The sequence below is a fragment of the Halictus rubicundus genome, chromosome 1 (assembly GCF_050948215.1).
Source record: "Halictus rubicundus isolate RS-2024b chromosome 1, iyHalRubi1_principal, whole genome shotgun sequence".
NCBI classification, from domain to species: Eukaryota; Metazoa; Arthropoda; class Insecta; order Hymenoptera; family Halictidae; genus Halictus; species Halictus rubicundus.
Genome location: NC_135149.1, coordinates 22,813,420 through 22,830,629, shown reverse-complemented (window position 1 = coordinate 22,830,629; position 17,210 = coordinate 22,813,420). Strand labels below are relative to the sequence as shown.

The 17,210-nt window shown below is 34.1% G+C and overlaps 2 protein-coding genes across 2 annotated transcripts; one reads left to right on the top strand and one right to left on the bottom strand.

Moving 5' to 3' along the window:
• Positions 1-477: 477 nt before the first annotated feature.
• Positions 478-4,876, bottom strand: LOC143357796 (uncharacterized). The gene is made up of 4 exons (XM_076794424.1): positions 4,510-4,876; positions 1,509-4,430; positions 1,298-1,429; positions 478-1,219 (listed from the first exon to the last, which is right to left on the bottom strand). The coding sequence occupies exons 1-4, from the start codon at positions 4,682-4,684 to the stop codon at positions 1,179-1,181; spliced, it is 3,270 nt and encodes a 1,089-aa protein (XP_076650539.1). The 5' UTR covers positions 4,685-4,876; the 3' UTR covers positions 478-1,178.
• A 1,129-nt stretch (positions 4,877-6,005) lies between these two features.
• On the top strand, positions 6,006-17,208 carry LOC143355492 (uncharacterized). Its single transcript, XM_076790368.1, has 12 exons — positions 6,006-6,128; positions 7,704-8,087; positions 8,291-8,816; positions 9,029-9,250; positions 9,377-9,628; positions 10,105-10,273; positions 11,864-11,920; positions 14,205-14,550; positions 14,856-15,381; positions 15,704-15,925; positions 16,443-16,694; positions 16,791-17,208. The coding sequence occupies exons 2-12, from the start codon at positions 7,743-7,745 to the stop codon at positions 16,958-16,960; spliced, it is 3,087 nt and encodes a 1,028-aa protein (XP_076646483.1). The 5' UTR covers positions 6,006-6,128; positions 7,704-7,742; the 3' UTR covers positions 16,961-17,208.
• The last annotated feature ends 2 nt before the right edge of the window (positions 17,209-17,210 follow it).

Genomic DNA, 17,210 nt, shown 5'->3' with positions numbered 1-17,210 from the left:
CTCTTTATTTCATTGTTCTTCTAATCTTTTATTGGCTGCATTACAGCTCTGTTTAGCAGTATCAGAGAGGAATCCTCTCTGACGGTATCTCGTCGGTGGAAAGAGCCCTCGTAGTACGGGGTCCGTACCATTTCGCAAGAACTGAATATTCTGTATACTTAATTTTTACGGAGGCTATACATGTAAATATATGGCGTGTGTATTTGAACGGTGGAAATAGTATTTATGAAGAATGTATTAAAAAGCACGAAATAGAGTAAAATTAATTCTATACACCTCCAAAAGAAAAGAATTACAATTCTAACTGTTGATCGACTAATATTGCATCAAAGACCCATCAAAATGACCACAATAATTAGTACTATGGTAAGTTACCTCCACTGTTTAAACAATTCCCTAAGATTACTGAAGTGATAAATTAAACGTCAGAGATAAGAAATATATCAACTTTAAAGTGTAATATACACATGATTTAGTATGAAATTTTATTGTATAACACATTTCCAATTTATAAGAATACAAATTTATGTATTATACAATTTTATGTAGCTTCCCCAGTCCATCTAATGGAAGTTGATACATTTACATCAGGGATTGAAAACAGTTATAAGTATTATAAAGGTTTGATTATATTAACAAATTTTAGTGCAGACAATCATGTTATTAATTAATGCTTCGCTAATAGCATACATGCAATATGTAACGATTGAATAAATAGGTAATTATAGAGTTAATTTACATCTCTGATTATCCAGTCTTACTTCAAAAGTTGAGTGCAGAAGTATGTTATAATAATCGCCCCATAGCTTCACGGCTCCATATGGTTGCAATTTTATCTCTACCATCTCTACCAGAAATTAACCGTGAGGTAGCAGTAAGTTGCCAGGATCTCGCAAATCGGAATACTACCTCTTATTTAATTATGTTTTGTTCTCAAATAAAGAATCATGACTATCTCATAGATATCTGAATAATTTTTAAAAAATCCTTTATTTAATACTTAAGCTATGTTTTGCACCTTGCCTTAAAATAGAATAAACAGAGTATCTACAATAAAAGAAAATATATTGTGACACTTTAAGATTCTCGATACTTGTCGTAAACTATAACTTGTAATGTATGTATATATGTAGATACTGCTTTTACAATGCAAAGAAATTAAAACGTAAATTTGGTAATTATGCTTTTTTGCTCTTCGATCTACGGACCCGTTCAGGAACTGCAATAAAAATTTTTAATACACAATTATATTCTCAGATTAAAAATATAGACAAACAAAACTGCTGGGTATAGTTACGTTTTTCTGTTGTCTCAATTGATTCTTTAATCACCACACTTCTCTTCTTCTCAGTGGAATGTGCTTTACTCCGTCTAACATGAGGGGTCATAGAAAATGTCAGTTTTTCTACACAGCCACTGCATTCTTTTTCTGAAAGAAAATATATTAATTAAACAATTGAGACTTACCAAAAGTATATTGTTAACTGTATGCTTAGAATCGTTATTACCAGAAAATTTAACGCTTCTTCGGCTAGATCGTCTTCTTCCATATTCCTCTTCTAAACTCATACCACGAATAGCGTCATGTAAATCTACATCTGAATGAATAAGTGTATCATCTTTAGTACTGTCTTTATTCAAATTTTTATTTTTAGCTTTTGTAGGAGTTTTATTCTCTTTGTATTCCAATTCCTGTACATTCATAGACACGTTTCTAGAGTATCTTTTTTTCTGAGTCGTTGTATTTCCTGGAATAATATTTCGGTTTCTTAATACTCTTATATTGTCACTCTGTTGTTCAGCTGTATCCTCTTCTTTATTTACAGAAACGTGTTTCTTCAAATTCTGTTTGGATTTTTTCAAATCTGTATTATCTGTAACATCTTTGAATGGTGTAGAAACTACAATATTCAATGATGGACTCTCATCATCTTTGCAGAAAACATTCTGTCTTGTCGATCTGCTACTTGGTAATGGTGTACTCGATTCACAATACAACATTGATTTCTGTAATGGTGTTGTATCTTCAATGTTAATGGTTGGTAAAGTCTTTGGTGTACACATACTTGAATTTGCATACTTCTTGGACTCAGAATTTCTACTGACATCAAAAATATTTGGAGACTCTTCGAAGCTGTCATCATTAAAAGTTAACTTTTTTCCTGCATGAATTGGTGTTTCATTACTAACACAGTCAACGTCAAGATTATCTATTTTAGCAAGTACAGTAGCTAAATTTTTTACTGCGTCTTTGTTTTTTGATTCTACACTGCCATTAAAATTAACCTTGTGTGTTGATTTCACACAAGATCCCATCTGATTTGAATGCTTCGACTGTTTTAATATACTTCTTGATGGTGTTTGATGGGAATTAATGTAGGATATGGTATTGTCTAATTGAATTTCAGGTGTTTTGCACATTTGACTTATTTTGATCATAGTTAAAGGACTTTTAAGCTTCTTTGTATCCGAAAATTGCAGTTTTCGCAACAAGCTTAATCTCGTTTTATCAGGTGTTCTCGATTTGTATTTACAATTTGGATTGTTTTCATTGTTTTCAGGAATACTACTTAAAGTTTCATTATTTAAGATTCCAGGGTTCTTTTTATCATTAATATTTTGTGTTCCTCCGACCATATTCTGTTTTCTTTTTGCTAAAAATGCTCCAATGCCGTTTGATTTTGTACATACAACTTTTTTTGTTACAGCTACTTTCTTTCTTATGCGAGATCTATTAATGGCAATTACTTCCTCTTCTTCCCATCCTCGTGAACGAAGTTGTTCTAACTTTTCAAATCGTATATTACAATTCTCTATTTCAATGTACATCATGTCCCAGAAACCTTGCAAATCATTGCATGTGACTAACATTTCTCCTTGCCCAGTCGCGCAATCAGAGACTAAATTACGAAACCTTACAAACTTTTTATTCATTAATAAATTTGTTTGTCCAATAGCTTGATTAATTTGATACTGGGCGTCTTCTGTAATTCCTGGTTCTTCTTTTAACTTTGTCCACTTCTCACACAATTGGCTTTGCCTATCTATTTCTTTATTTAAGAGAAACTCAAAGTATTGTGCCGTACATTCCTCCTCTTCAGCCAAAATATTGAGATTTGTCGTAACAATCTCATTTGTTGGAATATAATCATTTGTTGTACACTTAAGATTGAAACCACACTTCATCTCTTGCTCCTTTCTAGCATTGGTCTTACCACGACTAGATACTACACATGGTTGAGGAAAAAATGGTTCATTAGAAAAATCACGTACTGACTTATCATTGTTACCAGAAGGCTGTGTTTCTTCAGAAGTATCCTTCACTATATCATGGGTATCTTTGTTTTTGCTACTGTTTGTAACATTGCATGTAACATTACTATCGTAATGTTTTTCATTACTTTCATTATCTTTATAGCTGTTGTTCAATTTCTGATTCATGTCTTCATTTTTCTCAAAATTATTAAATTTTTTACTTCGGTTAGAGTCATCAAGATTTTTCTTGGAATTAATAAATTTTTCATTTTTCTCAGAATTGTTAACTTTTTTATTTTTTTTGGAGTCATTAAGTTTTTTATTTTTCTTGGAATTATTTAATTTTTTACTTCTCTCAGAGTCATTGAATTTATCATTAGTCTGTGTATCTTTCTTGCTAACATTATTGCTATTATTATCATTATTCTTTATACTTTGACGAGTACATCTATTAGGAGAATTAAACACATTCTCATCATCAGACGACAGTTTTAATACAATAGGTTCAATGGAATCTTCTCCTATATTGTCATCATCATCTTGCTTTTTCTCAATAGTATAGGATGTATTTAACAATGTGCTGTTGATTCGCTTTTCTTCAATAGTATAGGATGTGTTTAATGCTGTGCTCTTTATTGGTTGTGCAGGAGAGTTTGTAACACAACTTTCTCTGCTAACTCTTGAGACTCTTGCAAATGATGTCAAAGATTCGTTGAAACTAAAATTTATACTATTTGTGACCCGACCAAATAAAGGCAGTCGCTTTAAGTTTTCCGGCACTTTAAATTTGTAATCTGCAGGAGCAAAGGACTGTTCCTGGGTCTTTGAAATTTTGGGCAGTTTGTTTTTCACAGAATGATCAGTTTTCGTTGAAACGTTGGTTGTTTTGTTTAACTGGGCTTTATATATTAATCTTTTCTCCGTAGCTCTTGTAATTCTTTTCTCTGGGATCAAAGGTACCTTTGGTTCCTTTGATTTACAAATCTTTTTACTCGAAACGATTGAAGTAATATGTTCATCTTTTGTAATCGGAGAGTATATTTTATGATGTACTTTTCCAACTACGAAAGGACGTTTCTTTTTAGCTTGTTCTAGCTTTTTCCGTCTATCGCGTTCAATCTTCCATTTCGATAGTCTTGCTATACGATTTTCAACTGGTGCTGGTATATTTGGTTCTAAAATCAATAGACAATCTAATAAACAACAGTGACACAAATAATAATGTACTGAATACTATCAAATGATTTCACAAACCTTCAGTCAGTGTTGCATTTATTGAGCTGTTCAATATATTTCTGTTTTCGTTGAAAGTTTTAGTTCTCTCTGTTTTGCGTCGATTTGCATGAATTTCAGCACGAATAGATCGAGCCTCCTCTTGGTTTGCAAAACCAAACGGTTTGCCTTTGTATTTACTTTGAGAATTTAACATTTTACGCTATAGAAAAGTATCGTGTTACGAACAGATTAAGTCAACTATCAACTGACCGCTCAACGGAAACAATTTGAAATTGAAACGCTTTAAAATGGCGTTCGCCGTAACGAGGATTATACAGAGCAATGTAGAGGCGAAAGTAGGATATGTTTTTGAGCCCAATTACCGGTCACCGCATGTACCTATACATGGTGTCCCAGAAAGTTTGCGGGAAACTGAAAAGGGTGACTTCCGGGGTGCTTAGAACACTGATCTATAGATCAGTGGCTTAGAATCACTTCAGGAATCACCCCTTTGATTTTCCCTCATACTTTCTGGGACACCTTGTATAAATTTGTTGTAAAGTAATCTCCTCTGGTAATCTTAATGTGTGGTTTACCATATTACACATAGATGGCTCGCATGCTGCGATTTCAGAATGGCGCTAAATCCAAATTGTAAACTGAAGCAATGACAAAAGATCTTATTCTAATTGGGCGTTCACAGTCATTCGCAGTGAAAATCATATAGTATGTATCGACGGATTCTTCTATTTTGTTTGATTCTAACGCGTCTGATCATAACCTGCCGGTTCTACTTTTTACACACTCTAGGCACGCGAAATTGACGGATTTTCAAAGTCGATTATCTCGAAAAAGAGGTGTCAAATGAAAAATATTTATTCGATATTTTTGACTTATTTTCTCATGTAAAATGACCCTCTCTACGTTCATACCATTTTGGAACATCCTGTGGGGATATATGGAATAAAATAGTTAACGAAACTTTAGTCTTTTTTTGTGAGAACGGTTGACTTGAGACCCATGGTTCCTTCGAGCCTTTTCTTTCTTGAGATGAGTACTATGCTATGCAAGAAAACAATTTGACCTTTGTGGTAGTTGGCTTGTAGATTTATAAGCGGGAGTTCGAATAATAAAGAGAGGTACATTTAGGTACGCCAGTGTTATTACACCTGATCTCCGATCCGTCGATCCTATCGGGCTCCTTGGGATCACTTACCACAACCTTGAAGAAAAGGGTCAAGGTCAACTTTGCGGTCCATTTTTGAAACAGATCTTTACCGATCTAGAGGTATAGAATCCCGCTATGGTAGTCGTAACATGTAATTGTTATACAGCTCGTAATTTGTATACGTACATAAAATGTGTTTGTGCTATTTGGGCGAATATTGATTTACACTAAACAATCCCATTTACTTTGCTAATTCCACTTACGATGTAATCACTACATGAAAAAATTTGTGTCTTTGTTTACACGTCGGAGATAAGATCATGGGAACAATAAGAGCACATATAAGCAACGTAGAATGATTGGCAACTCTGTACAATAATTGCCTTTATCTGTCCGCGTTGTTATAAAACGAGATGTCGTGGAGACAGTACTCACATTCATCTTTCATTGTGCTCCGAGAAACCGGAAGTGAAGGACCGCGCTTCAACAAGTAATTTTCTTCTTCAGTTATACTACGTCCCGTTTCTACTGTATCGTGTGTTTGTTTCGTGTTAAATCCAATGTTTCTATTGTCTTACGTAATGCCTAGTGTAATTCCAATCGAAACGGCAACTATTAGTATAACGTAGCACAAGCGAGATGGACATTTATTTCTTTTCTTAATTATTGAAACGAGTTGAAAATAATATAACAGTACGTTTAAATACTTCAAATGTTTTCACTGTTTTCTATTTGACCTACTTATTTTTGTCACAAGTGCGTAAAATTCGCAGCCTAATGATCACCGGTATTTAGTGATTGGACCGATAACGGTATCGATTGTATTAATACTACTTTATACATTTTAATTCAGTATTGATACATATCAAGAAGATGATTATCAAAGGAATTAATACTTCATTGACACTTACGCAGAAGTATCTATACTTCAACGATGCGCACAGAAAAGTACCTGTATCTACATATCAGCGTTAGAGACATTTCATTTGAAATAAGATAACAAATAATCATTTGAAATAATAAATTATTTTAAATACTTTATTATTTGTATTTTACAAAAATCAACGAAGAATTCATTTTTATTGATTTTCAATTATTTCATTAACTTCGTTCAAATAAAATAATAAATAATTTCACCTCGCGAAGAGGCTCTTGAAGTAACAAAATTAATTATTAAATTTAGTACTCATTTTTATAGTTTAATGATTAAAGATTAGTTGTGGTCGCTTTCGAAATTGTTCTTCGGTACACGACATAAATAGCATTTTGTAGAGTACGAATTATTTGATCGGTGAACTAATCTTTCTAACATCTCAAAGAAACTCAAGTCGATTGGTCCAATTTTTAAGAAGTTATTAGTTTTTGAAGGGTATCCATTAATGGATATCATCAATGAATTCATTTATCGTACTGATACGTTTGTTTTCACGACAATCATCCTATACTGTCTCGCCTGGGATTGTTGACACTTGGGCGACAGTATACTCAGATGACCTGTTTCTTCTTGTGAAAGCTTATGGATTACTGATAACTTGTTTTTTAATTTTTTAGTCGATACGAGTTTGTCTGTTTTTCAAAAGATTAATAAATCGAGTACATTTTAAGATTGAATTTCATCGTACAGAAATTTGGGTATACAGGGTACAGTTATTTTTCGATATAAAACGACGATGTTTTTTCGCAACAGGAAAATCTCTATCCCCTTTCTTCTTTTGAAGTTGTTCACTATAGTACCAGAACGAGAGGGTATCTCATGTTCTATCCTTTGCCCCCGCACAACTTTATGGGACCCATAAACTCTCAGCCTAAGAACAATGTCGAGCCGAACAGGTACCCTAATCCGTAATACATCGAAAGCCGTCCCGAGCCGTCGTCTTATATCGAAAGAAAACTTTATACCTAACATATATAAAATAAAACGTCAAAAAATTAGCTATAAATGCTACAGGTTTAAATGTTTATTACTGCATTGATTTTGTCATATTTTGCAAGCACACGTAAATGCTATAAGTAATTTTTAATCGATTTATTTCTTTCGAATATAACATAGTGCTAATTGAAGAAGGTATTACTGTTTTCAGTAAACTACAAATAGCGAGCTACCATGGTTGACTATCTCCAAATACTCAGCGCCATTGCTTTGGTGTTCATCGGTGTTTATTATTATTTAACATCATCCTTTGACTTTTGGAAGAGTAGAGGTGTACCTGGACCTAAACCAGTACCTATATTTGGAAACACTAAAGATGTTATATTAAGAAGAACGATGCTTGGCGTGTATCTCAAAGGAATATACAACGAATATAAAAATGAGCCCCTCTTTGGGATATTTGTGAAAGGAAGCCCTGCAGCTGTCATACGTGACCTCAATCTCGTCAAAGATATTCTCATCAAAGATTTTTCTGTTTTCAACGATCGTGGAAAATTGTTACACGATAGGGTCTATAAGGTACATACGTACATACAGTCAGTCGCATAAATGATGGCACATTCATATGCTCAACGTAACTGTATGTACATTCTTTATACAAAGAATACAATAAAGATATAAATTTGTAGTGTGGCTTAAGACTTTCGTACAGGTTGTTGTGCATTATATGTACGGGCAGTAAAACTTAAAAATTAAAAATTTCGATATTACTGTCGCTTTAGGTGGACCCATTAGCCGAAAATATTTTTAACTTAGAAGCAAAGAGATGGCGGCCATGGCGATTAAGGCTCTCGCCAGTTTTTACATCTGGGAAACTCAAAGAAATGTTTCCTCTGATACTAGAATGCTCGGAGCAACTGGAGAAATATTTGGAGAAATTGGAAGAAAAAGGAGAGCTGATGGAATGCCGCGAGGTAGCGGCAAGGTTCACGACTGACGTAATCGGTAGTTGTGCCTTTGGGATTAATATGAACGCGCTGTCCGACGAAGAGAGTCAATTTCGGCGAATTGGAAAGATGGTCTTTTCGACTTCGCTGTCGACTCTCATCAGGCAGCAGTTACGGGAACATGCCCCGCAACTGTACTATTTAACAATGTCCCTGCGACCGTTTACGAAAGTTACGAAATTTTTCACGCGTGTTATAACGGAAACGATCAAATACAGAGAGGAGAATAACGTGACAAGACCAGATTTCGTGAACATGCTTATAGAATTAAGGAACCACCCAGATAAATTACAAGACATTGGTAAGCCCTTATTGCTACTGCAACTGTGACACAGGGTGGCCGATTTTAATCTTTATTATTCTATAGTTTTGAGTACAAAGCTTGGTATAAGCGTCAAAATTCAGAGTAAACAAATAGCCTTCGAACGAACCTAAACGAACTAGAATATTTCATCGAAAGAATAAAGAGTCGACTAGTTCGATTTTAATTCGATTAAAGTGCATCTTTTTTAGAGATGACAGACAGCTTGTTGACTGCGCAAGCTTTCATCTTCTTCGCAGCCGGCTTTGAAACATCGTCAACTACTATATGCCATGCTCTTTATGAAATGGCTCTGAATCCGCAAATGCAAGATAAATTGCGAGCAGAAATGATGGAATTCAGTGCGAAGAACGATGGCGCCTTGAAATACGACGATGTAAAAGAAATGAAATATTTAGACAAAGTTTTCAAAGGTATGTGCTATATTATTACATATAACCGAAATATTCAAGGTGGTCAAGGCAGAAATTATCTTATAAAAACATTCGTACACCTTTTTGACAAATCTGATATCTAAAATTACGCATTCTTATTAACAGAAACACTCAGAAAGTACCCAGTGGGTACTGTACTGAGAAGACAAAACAACAGAGATTACACCTTCAATGGTACAAAAGTAACAGTTCCTAAAGATACTGCAGTATTTATCCCGGTGTATGGGATTCATCATGATCCCAACATTTATCCAAATCCAGAAGTCTTTGATCCAGAAAGGTTTAACGAAGATGCAGTTGCAGCGAGACACCCAATGAGCTTTTTACCTTTCGGAGACGGGCCCCGGAATTGTATTGGTAAATCACCAAGGAAAATTAAATCACATTTCCTTGTTCGCAAAATGCACCATTGACGATATAAGACTAACATCGAAAATCGTTCGAGTCGTATACCATTCGCCTTGAAAGACTATGATTGGTCTATTGTCGCCCTTTTGTCCTTGAATCCTATGACTTCTCGGAACGTCTCTCTTTTTTTACTTTCAAATTTATCCCGAAAGATATATTGCCTTTTATCTTTTAACAGTGTACAGGTGATTATATCGAATAATTCGATTTAAATATAAGTAAGAATGCATCGAACGATCGGTAAATTCAATGCACTGACGTCTATCAATTGTAACGAAGGGAACATGTCTACTGTAAACAATATTTTTAATTAATTCGTACGTGTTCACGTTGAAGAATCAAGGACGAATAGATTTCTGTAGCTTTAATATCTTCAAAGTTCAATATCATGTTTATCTGAAATTAATTTGTCATTTTTCTTTCAGGTGCACGTTTCGCAGTTTACCAAACGAAAGTGGGCTTGATAAAAATTCTGCGAAAATTTAAAGTCAGCGTTTGCGAGAAAACAATGATTCCGTATGAAATTGATACACGGTCCTTGATATTAGGTCCAAATAGAGAAATATATGTAAAAATAAGTAAAGTAGAAGAGTAACGTTAAGCGGAGACATCAAAGAGATCGGAACACGAATAAAAATTTTAACGCTATCTATTACTTTTTTTTTATCACTCTCACGATTTGCGTTAGTCATATAGAGTGATTTGCTAGTTCTAGCAAGGGGAGCGAGGGGATCATGCTGTAAAGAAATGTAAACTGCTATATTAAAGATTCTTGTCGTTTGAAACCGTTGTCAAATTTTATTGTAAATAAAGTAGAACAAATTCTATCCCTTACCAATGAAAGATATCGCTGCTCGGCCGACCACTTTATGGCCCCCGGACAACTTTTTGGGACCCATAAATATGTATGTATTTGATACAGTTTTAAACTGTAATTTACTTTAGTTCACCTCAAACAAAGCAGCTAAATGTCTACATTATCTTATCGCATCTTCAGTGTAAAGAACTAATCTCCTTTTCTTATAATTTTACGACTTGTTTTCAATCTTGTGCAAATTCACGCCAACAGTGAGAAAACAAATATTCACGCAATTATGACGATGCAGAATTCCGTCTGATTTCGTCGTTATTGGTTCTATGTGCTCTATTGATATATGTAGGCAGAGCGTCGGCTAAGATTATCACAGTTCTAACAAAACGGATTCGGGAAAATCGAATTTGAAAATGTAACGAATACGCGTGTTATTCGATAGGAATCGTGTAACGCGTCTGATCATGATCAACAAGTTCTACTTACCGCATATACTAAAGCGCGCGAACCAGACCAGAAGGTTTACAGGACCCGTCAAAATGACGGGTTCTAATATTTTAATTTACAATTATTAAGATTCTAAAGATATATCCATGACAATATATGTTATTAAAAAAAAAATGGCTAAAAATTTGGGCAACACATTCTTGTTATTTTTATAAATTAATGTAAAATAATCACTTTTATTGGTCTATAAACCTAGTGTTAAACTCGATTTTCTTGAGGACGAAGCCTCAAATAAAAAAATGATATTCTTTATTTCGAAAAAGTTATACTGTTTTTTGCAGACAATGCAGATCAATCTTTTGACTGGAATGCTATGTATTTTTTTATATCATATGAAAGCGTGTGCCAAAACAAATTCATTCGTGTACGGCACAATGATCTTCTAGGTCACACTATATCAGAAATGGAAGGCAATGACCTAACGCCGGTATATGTATAAGTCCCTGAATACACTGGAAGTTAAACAAAAGGGTGTGGTTGACTCGAGTAAATTTAACCGTGCAGATTTCGTGCGATTTTAATTGTGCACTATTGTATGTTGAACAGTGTCATCAGATTGTTAGCGAACTGACAGTTCTAGTAGTTCCATCAAAACTACTAGTCGCGACACCTACGGAAGAAGCTGGAGATTCCATCAAAATCTCTATCGAGTCGGGAACTCCGACGATAAAGCCTCTTTGTTACGTTGCACAATAATTCATCTGACTGATGTGAACGTGTAGAAGACTCATTATAACATTAGTCAAACAGTGATCGTTCACCTCAATTTTGAAGTTCCCGGAACTGTTACATGCGTAATGACTCATCAGTATATTGATTCTTATTCGAGTTAATGTTGAGATAAAGTTGATGTTGGTTTCGTTCAGTCTACTGGATGCCGTGCTACTAACTGGATCGTCGATTCACGTCAGGAAGAATAATAGGTACGTACGTACTTACGAGTGTTTCGTTTAGTCATACATTGTGCAGTAACGACAGTAGGAGTATTCCATTACGATTCTATACGCTTTTAATGTCGTGCTTCCACGGTTTATACTAGTTGGACCATAAATCATCTGAGTCAGTCGAAGTATTTTATACGCACGGTGAGTGTTATGCGATTGACCTTGCTGCATAATGTCTTGTATAGTAGCCGTAATATACTATAGATGTATACATGCATACATGTATACACGTTCACGTGGCAAGCGTACCTATGATTACCTTTATTACGCCATAGTTTTAGTAAATTACTTCAGATGATGTATTTTTTGGAATCCGTCAAACTAATCCCCTTTATCTTCGCTTCGTCATTAAAATTTAAATACTGCGTACACAACAAATACAAGTACATAAGTATAATATTAAATACAATTTAATCGAATCACTGCATTTTTAAAGTACATTTTTAAGGTCCATTTAAGGGTAAATCATTAAAGGGTTGTTTCACTTTAGAATGGTCTAGTGACTTCTGAGCCACCCTGTGTTTTAAAATCTGTACTTTTATGAAATTGTACCATGTAAGAAAGCAGTGGTCGACGCATGCACTGTCATCGGGATTTATCTATTAACACGACGAATCTTTTTATTCGCTCATTATCTGCTGTGTGCAGACATTTCTGCTGCGCTGTGCAGAGTCTTTACAAAACAGTGTAAGAGCAAGGACAGTGTTTCGCGGCGTCCTCCTTGGAGTCAATTAGTCAACTATAGAAATCAAGAACAGTTAGTAGCAAGATGAACGGTGACAATAGAAAGATATTCGGGTTGAAAAAATACGTCAAATAGGTGCGCAATGAAATTGAGTAGGAATCTTCCGACGTGTCTGATCATGACGTACTGGTTCTACTTCTTACAAATGCTAACAATAAGCACGCGCACCTAACGGATTTTCGAAATCGATTTTCACGAAAACAAAGCCTCGTATGAAAAAATTTTATTGTGCCTTTTCGACTTATTTTTTTATGTAGAATCGCTCCTCTTTTCGTGATTTTCGTTAACAACTCCATAACAAAGCCGCGTAGAACATTTTCGCAAAGGAAAAAGTTACTTGAAATGACATCAGGAATCACCACTTTCAAGGATTGTTATAATTCAAGATTGGTTATAGATAGAGAGCGGATCTTTATGGAAAATAAAAATTTTCTACCTAAATTGCAGCAAACTGAAGGGAAACAGAAATTTATTTTCTTTTTTAATATATTTGATAGGTTGAGAATAATATAATAGTATTTTAAAATTTTTCTGATGTTTTTACTGTTTTTAATTACAACTACTCATTTTTGTCGTAAATGCACAAAATCCGCTGTCTAGTTATGAACGATTTACCTAAAAAGAGCCCATAGATCTATAGGTCCTTTATCCAGAAATGTCCCCAATTGATAACAGTTTTCATGCGCTCTGTAATCTAATCGATCATTTGTTTTAAATCTACATTTAGTAATACAGATATACTATTTGAGGGGTATACTGGTTTTTCATTTTTAAAAGATCGACTTTTTGCTAGCTGTTGTAAATTATCCATGCAAAAGGATTGGTTTGAATCCGTGATATTGTCGTTACAAGCGTTTGCAGAACGCAGCTCGCGTTACAAGATAATAATAGTTGAATCTTTAAACGCGTTTTTATCGAAACCAATTTTTTCAAGACGGCTGCCACGATATATCAAGTTCTAGTTGACCAATTGACTTGCAACATTAAAAGAATCTTCACAACATACTCTGCTGTCGTACAAACAAAAATGTCTAAAATACGTTAATTTTTCTTTTTCTTATCGTGCTAAGGACCAAACAATATTTTCAAAAAACGCCTCCATTTAGTAAATAATAGAAATTTTTAATTTCTTTTGGTTCGGATTGTAACTGCATTTATACGGGTAATGAACAACATTCTTGTTTCCGATCAGTACAATCATGCTAATCGTCAATCCATGTTGTTCTGAATATACTCTAAAAAATATATAACTCATGTGATTTCGATTATTTTTACTTTAAAAAAATCACACAAGTACTTGAAGTACCAATAAATATGTGTGCAAAATGCCAATAAAAAAGGTCCAACAGTTTTTCTGAAAAAAATTCGTGTAAAAATGACCTCGAAAACCAGAATACGCCTTAACAATGAATGACGTTCCATCTAATAAGCCCAATTCTGAATATCCATAATAATAATATTTTACAGGAAACTTGGTTCATTAGGATCTCACTTCTTACTGGACTATGCACACTGAAGAACAATGGCAATTTACTTATCGTTAGATATACTCCTCGGAGTCGTGGCCATAGGTTTGCTCATTTACTATTACTTCACTTCAACTTTCGACTTTTGGAAAGTTCGAAATGTTCCCGGACCAAAGCCTATACCACTGTTCGGTAATATAAAGGATGTGATGCTTACGAAACTGGCAATGTGCGATTTCTTGAGCGCACTTCGCGATAAGTATGAAGATGAACCGATGATCGGAATATTTACAAGAAGAACGCCAATTCTCATCGTTCAAGATCCGAAATTTATAAAGGATGTTTTAATACGAGATTTCTCGAAATTCGCTGATCGTGGCTTGCCCGTCTACGAAAAGGTATAATTTTCAGGCCATAAACGTCTATATTTAAATACTAATTGAAATACTAATTGAATTCAAAGAAGCCACTTTCTCCACGTTATACATAATGAATAAGTCCTAACGCTAAGTGTTGGTAGTTAATGAGCAGTCTCCGGATTGTATGCATTTATGACAAAAAATTAATACATTATTTTCGCTGTATTAAAATTATTGGTAAAAGATATAAATTTCTATTTAGCTCTTGCGTTTTACAATTGATGCACAAATTTTTTATTTTGCGCAAAGATCCAGAGTCTAGTAATAATTTAAACAAATTCCAGACAGAACCGTTGTCTCCTCATTTATTCAACTTGGAGCCGGAAAGATGGCGGCCGCTGAGGACGAGACTTTCTCCAGTATTTACGTCTGGAAAACTGAAGGAAATGTTCCCGCTTATATTGGAATGTTCCGAACATTTGGAACAGTATCTTGACAAAGTCGTGAAAGAGGGAGAATCTGTGGAAGTCCGTGAATTAACGGCGAAATACGCGACAGATGTGATCGGTAGCTGTGCGTTTGGTATCGAAACGAACGCTTTGGCAGACACAGAAAGCGATTTTCGTCGAGTGGGCAGGACAGTATTCAAATCCAGCCTTGGCAATATAATACGATTCCGTCTTAGACAAGCAATGCCATGGTTTTACAAAATGCTCGGTTATATACTACCAGAGGCAGAGATCACGACGTTTTTCACTAAAGTTATCTCAGATACGCTGGCTTACAGAGACGAAAATAATATTGTTAGGCCGGACTTCGTTAACATGCTCCTTGAGCTCAAGAGACACCCAGACAAATTGGAAAGTATTAGTAAGTGAAAACATATTGCAAAATATCAGATTGAATGAACGAAACTAAATAATATTTTAATTATCTTTTTGCATACATTCAACATTCTATTCTCTGTTCTTAACAAATGAGAATTTTTTTAAACTTAACCATCCGCACTGTAATACCGAGTGACGAAGATTTTGAACAGAATCTACTAAATATGTATGCTATTAATTCCCTTCAAATCAATACAAAAATTCATTAACTATTTTCTTGTCGTTATGTATTTGGAAGCATCATGGAACGAATAGGTTGCTTTCGAAATATTTGTTAATCAAATTTGACTTCGTTATATTTGCAGAGCTCACAGACACTTTATTGACTGCTCAAGCTTTTGTTTTCTTCATTGCTGGCTTTGAAACGTCTTCTTCAGCAATGAGCAACGCACTCTATGAGCTAGCTCTGAATCCCGAAATACAGGATAAACTTCGGAAAGAAATTCGAGAACATTACGATAAAAATAAGGGAGAATTAAAATACGATCAAGTTAAAGAGATGACATATTTGGATCTAGTATTCCGCGGTAAGTACGACAACATTAACACTAACCGTACCGAGTACAAAATGTGATTGATTTACCTTGAATAAAAATTATAAGACTGAATTTATTCAGATTTCTCACAAGTTTTATAACAATGTGTGCTTGAGTGAAGAAATTTATGTAATAATTTGTAATGAAAGCGTCTTTGTAATTTTAATAATTATGAAATAAAAAATGTGGAACAGGTCATTTGACTGGTCATAGTACGGCCAGTGTTAAATAATAAATTTAACAAAATTAAATTATATTGATTGTTATTCTGAAACTTAGCAGTTTTTTTATAATTATTATTTTTAACAATAGCAATTAATATTTTTAACAATAGCAATTAATATTTTTAACAATATCTTCAGAATTATATTTCAAAACTTGTATCTTTTAGAGGTACCGCTTAATATACTATAGTATTCCAAATAAAATCGTAGGAATGGTTAAACCTAAGACCGTATTTAACCTTTGTACAATTAAAGAGCACTAAACTAAATTTTTATATGTGCAGAGACATTGAGGAAATATCCGGCTGGACCACTTCTATTGAGAAAATCTATGGAAAATTACTGTTTCGAAGGAACAAAGGTTACAATTCCAAAAGGAACATTTGTTTGGATACCAATCTTTTCAATTCATCGAGATCCCAAGATCTATCCAAATCCGGATGCTTTCATTCCCGAACGGTTCACCGAAGATGCTGTTCAAGCTCGAAATCCTATGCATTATTTACCTTTCGGCGATGGACCAAGGAATTGCATTGGTAAATAATATGTTTTATTAAATACAGAGTGATCCAGCTACATGTTAATACTGCTTTTAAATGTTTCCAACCAATTGTTAATTATGTAAATTCCAGGTGCACGATTTGCAGTTTATCAATCGAAACTCGGACTGATTAAAATACTTCGCAATCACAGAGTCGATGTTTGCGAAAAAACCATGATACCATACGTATTCGATGCGTCTGCGTTTTTATTGGCACCAAAAGGAGGAATACACTTGAAGATAACAAAATTAGATGGTTGATCAAACATTTTTATAAACTTTTAAGAGAGAAATTAATACGACATTGAATACTTTAAAATATAATTTATCTTATGTTAAATTATAAATTGCTATCTACAAGTACTCTTGTATAGAACACATCCATAATTTTATAATATATTTAATACACTTCAGAATAATAAACATACACAAATTAGGAATAAGTTATTTTAAACATTTATTCGTATATGTATATTTATAATGTAAATTGTTAAATAATAACTTTTTTACT

What these genes read in the sequence shown, in the direction of transcription:
- LOC143357796 (XM_076794424.1), bottom strand. Translation starts at nt 4,684, where the DNA reads ATGTTAAATTCTCAAAGTAAATACAAAGGCAAACCGTTTGGTTTTGCA. An exon ending in AAGAAGCGTTAAATTTTCTG is followed by an intron (nt 1,430 to 1,508) that starts GTAATAACGATT and finishes ATTTTCTTTCAG; the next exon opens with AAAAAGAATGCAGTGGCTGT. An exon ending in AATTGAGACAACAGAAAAAC is followed by an intron (nt 1,220 to 1,297) that starts GTAACTATACCC and finishes TTTTTATTGCAG; the next exon opens with TTCCTGAACGGGTCCGTAGA.
- LOC143355492 (XM_076790368.1), top strand. Translation starts at nt 7,743, where the DNA reads ATGGTTGACTATCTCCAAATACTCAGCGCCATTGCTTTGGTGTTCATC. An exon ending in GCTTGCCCGTCTACGAAAAG is followed by an intron (nt 14,551 to 14,855) that starts GTATAATTTTCA and finishes AACAAATTCCAG; the next exon opens with ACAGAACCGTTGTCTCCTCA. An exon ending in TGGACCAAGGAATTGCATTG is followed by an intron (nt 16,695 to 16,790) that starts GTAAATAATATG and finishes TGTAAATTCCAG; the next exon opens with GTGCACGATTTGCAGTTTAT.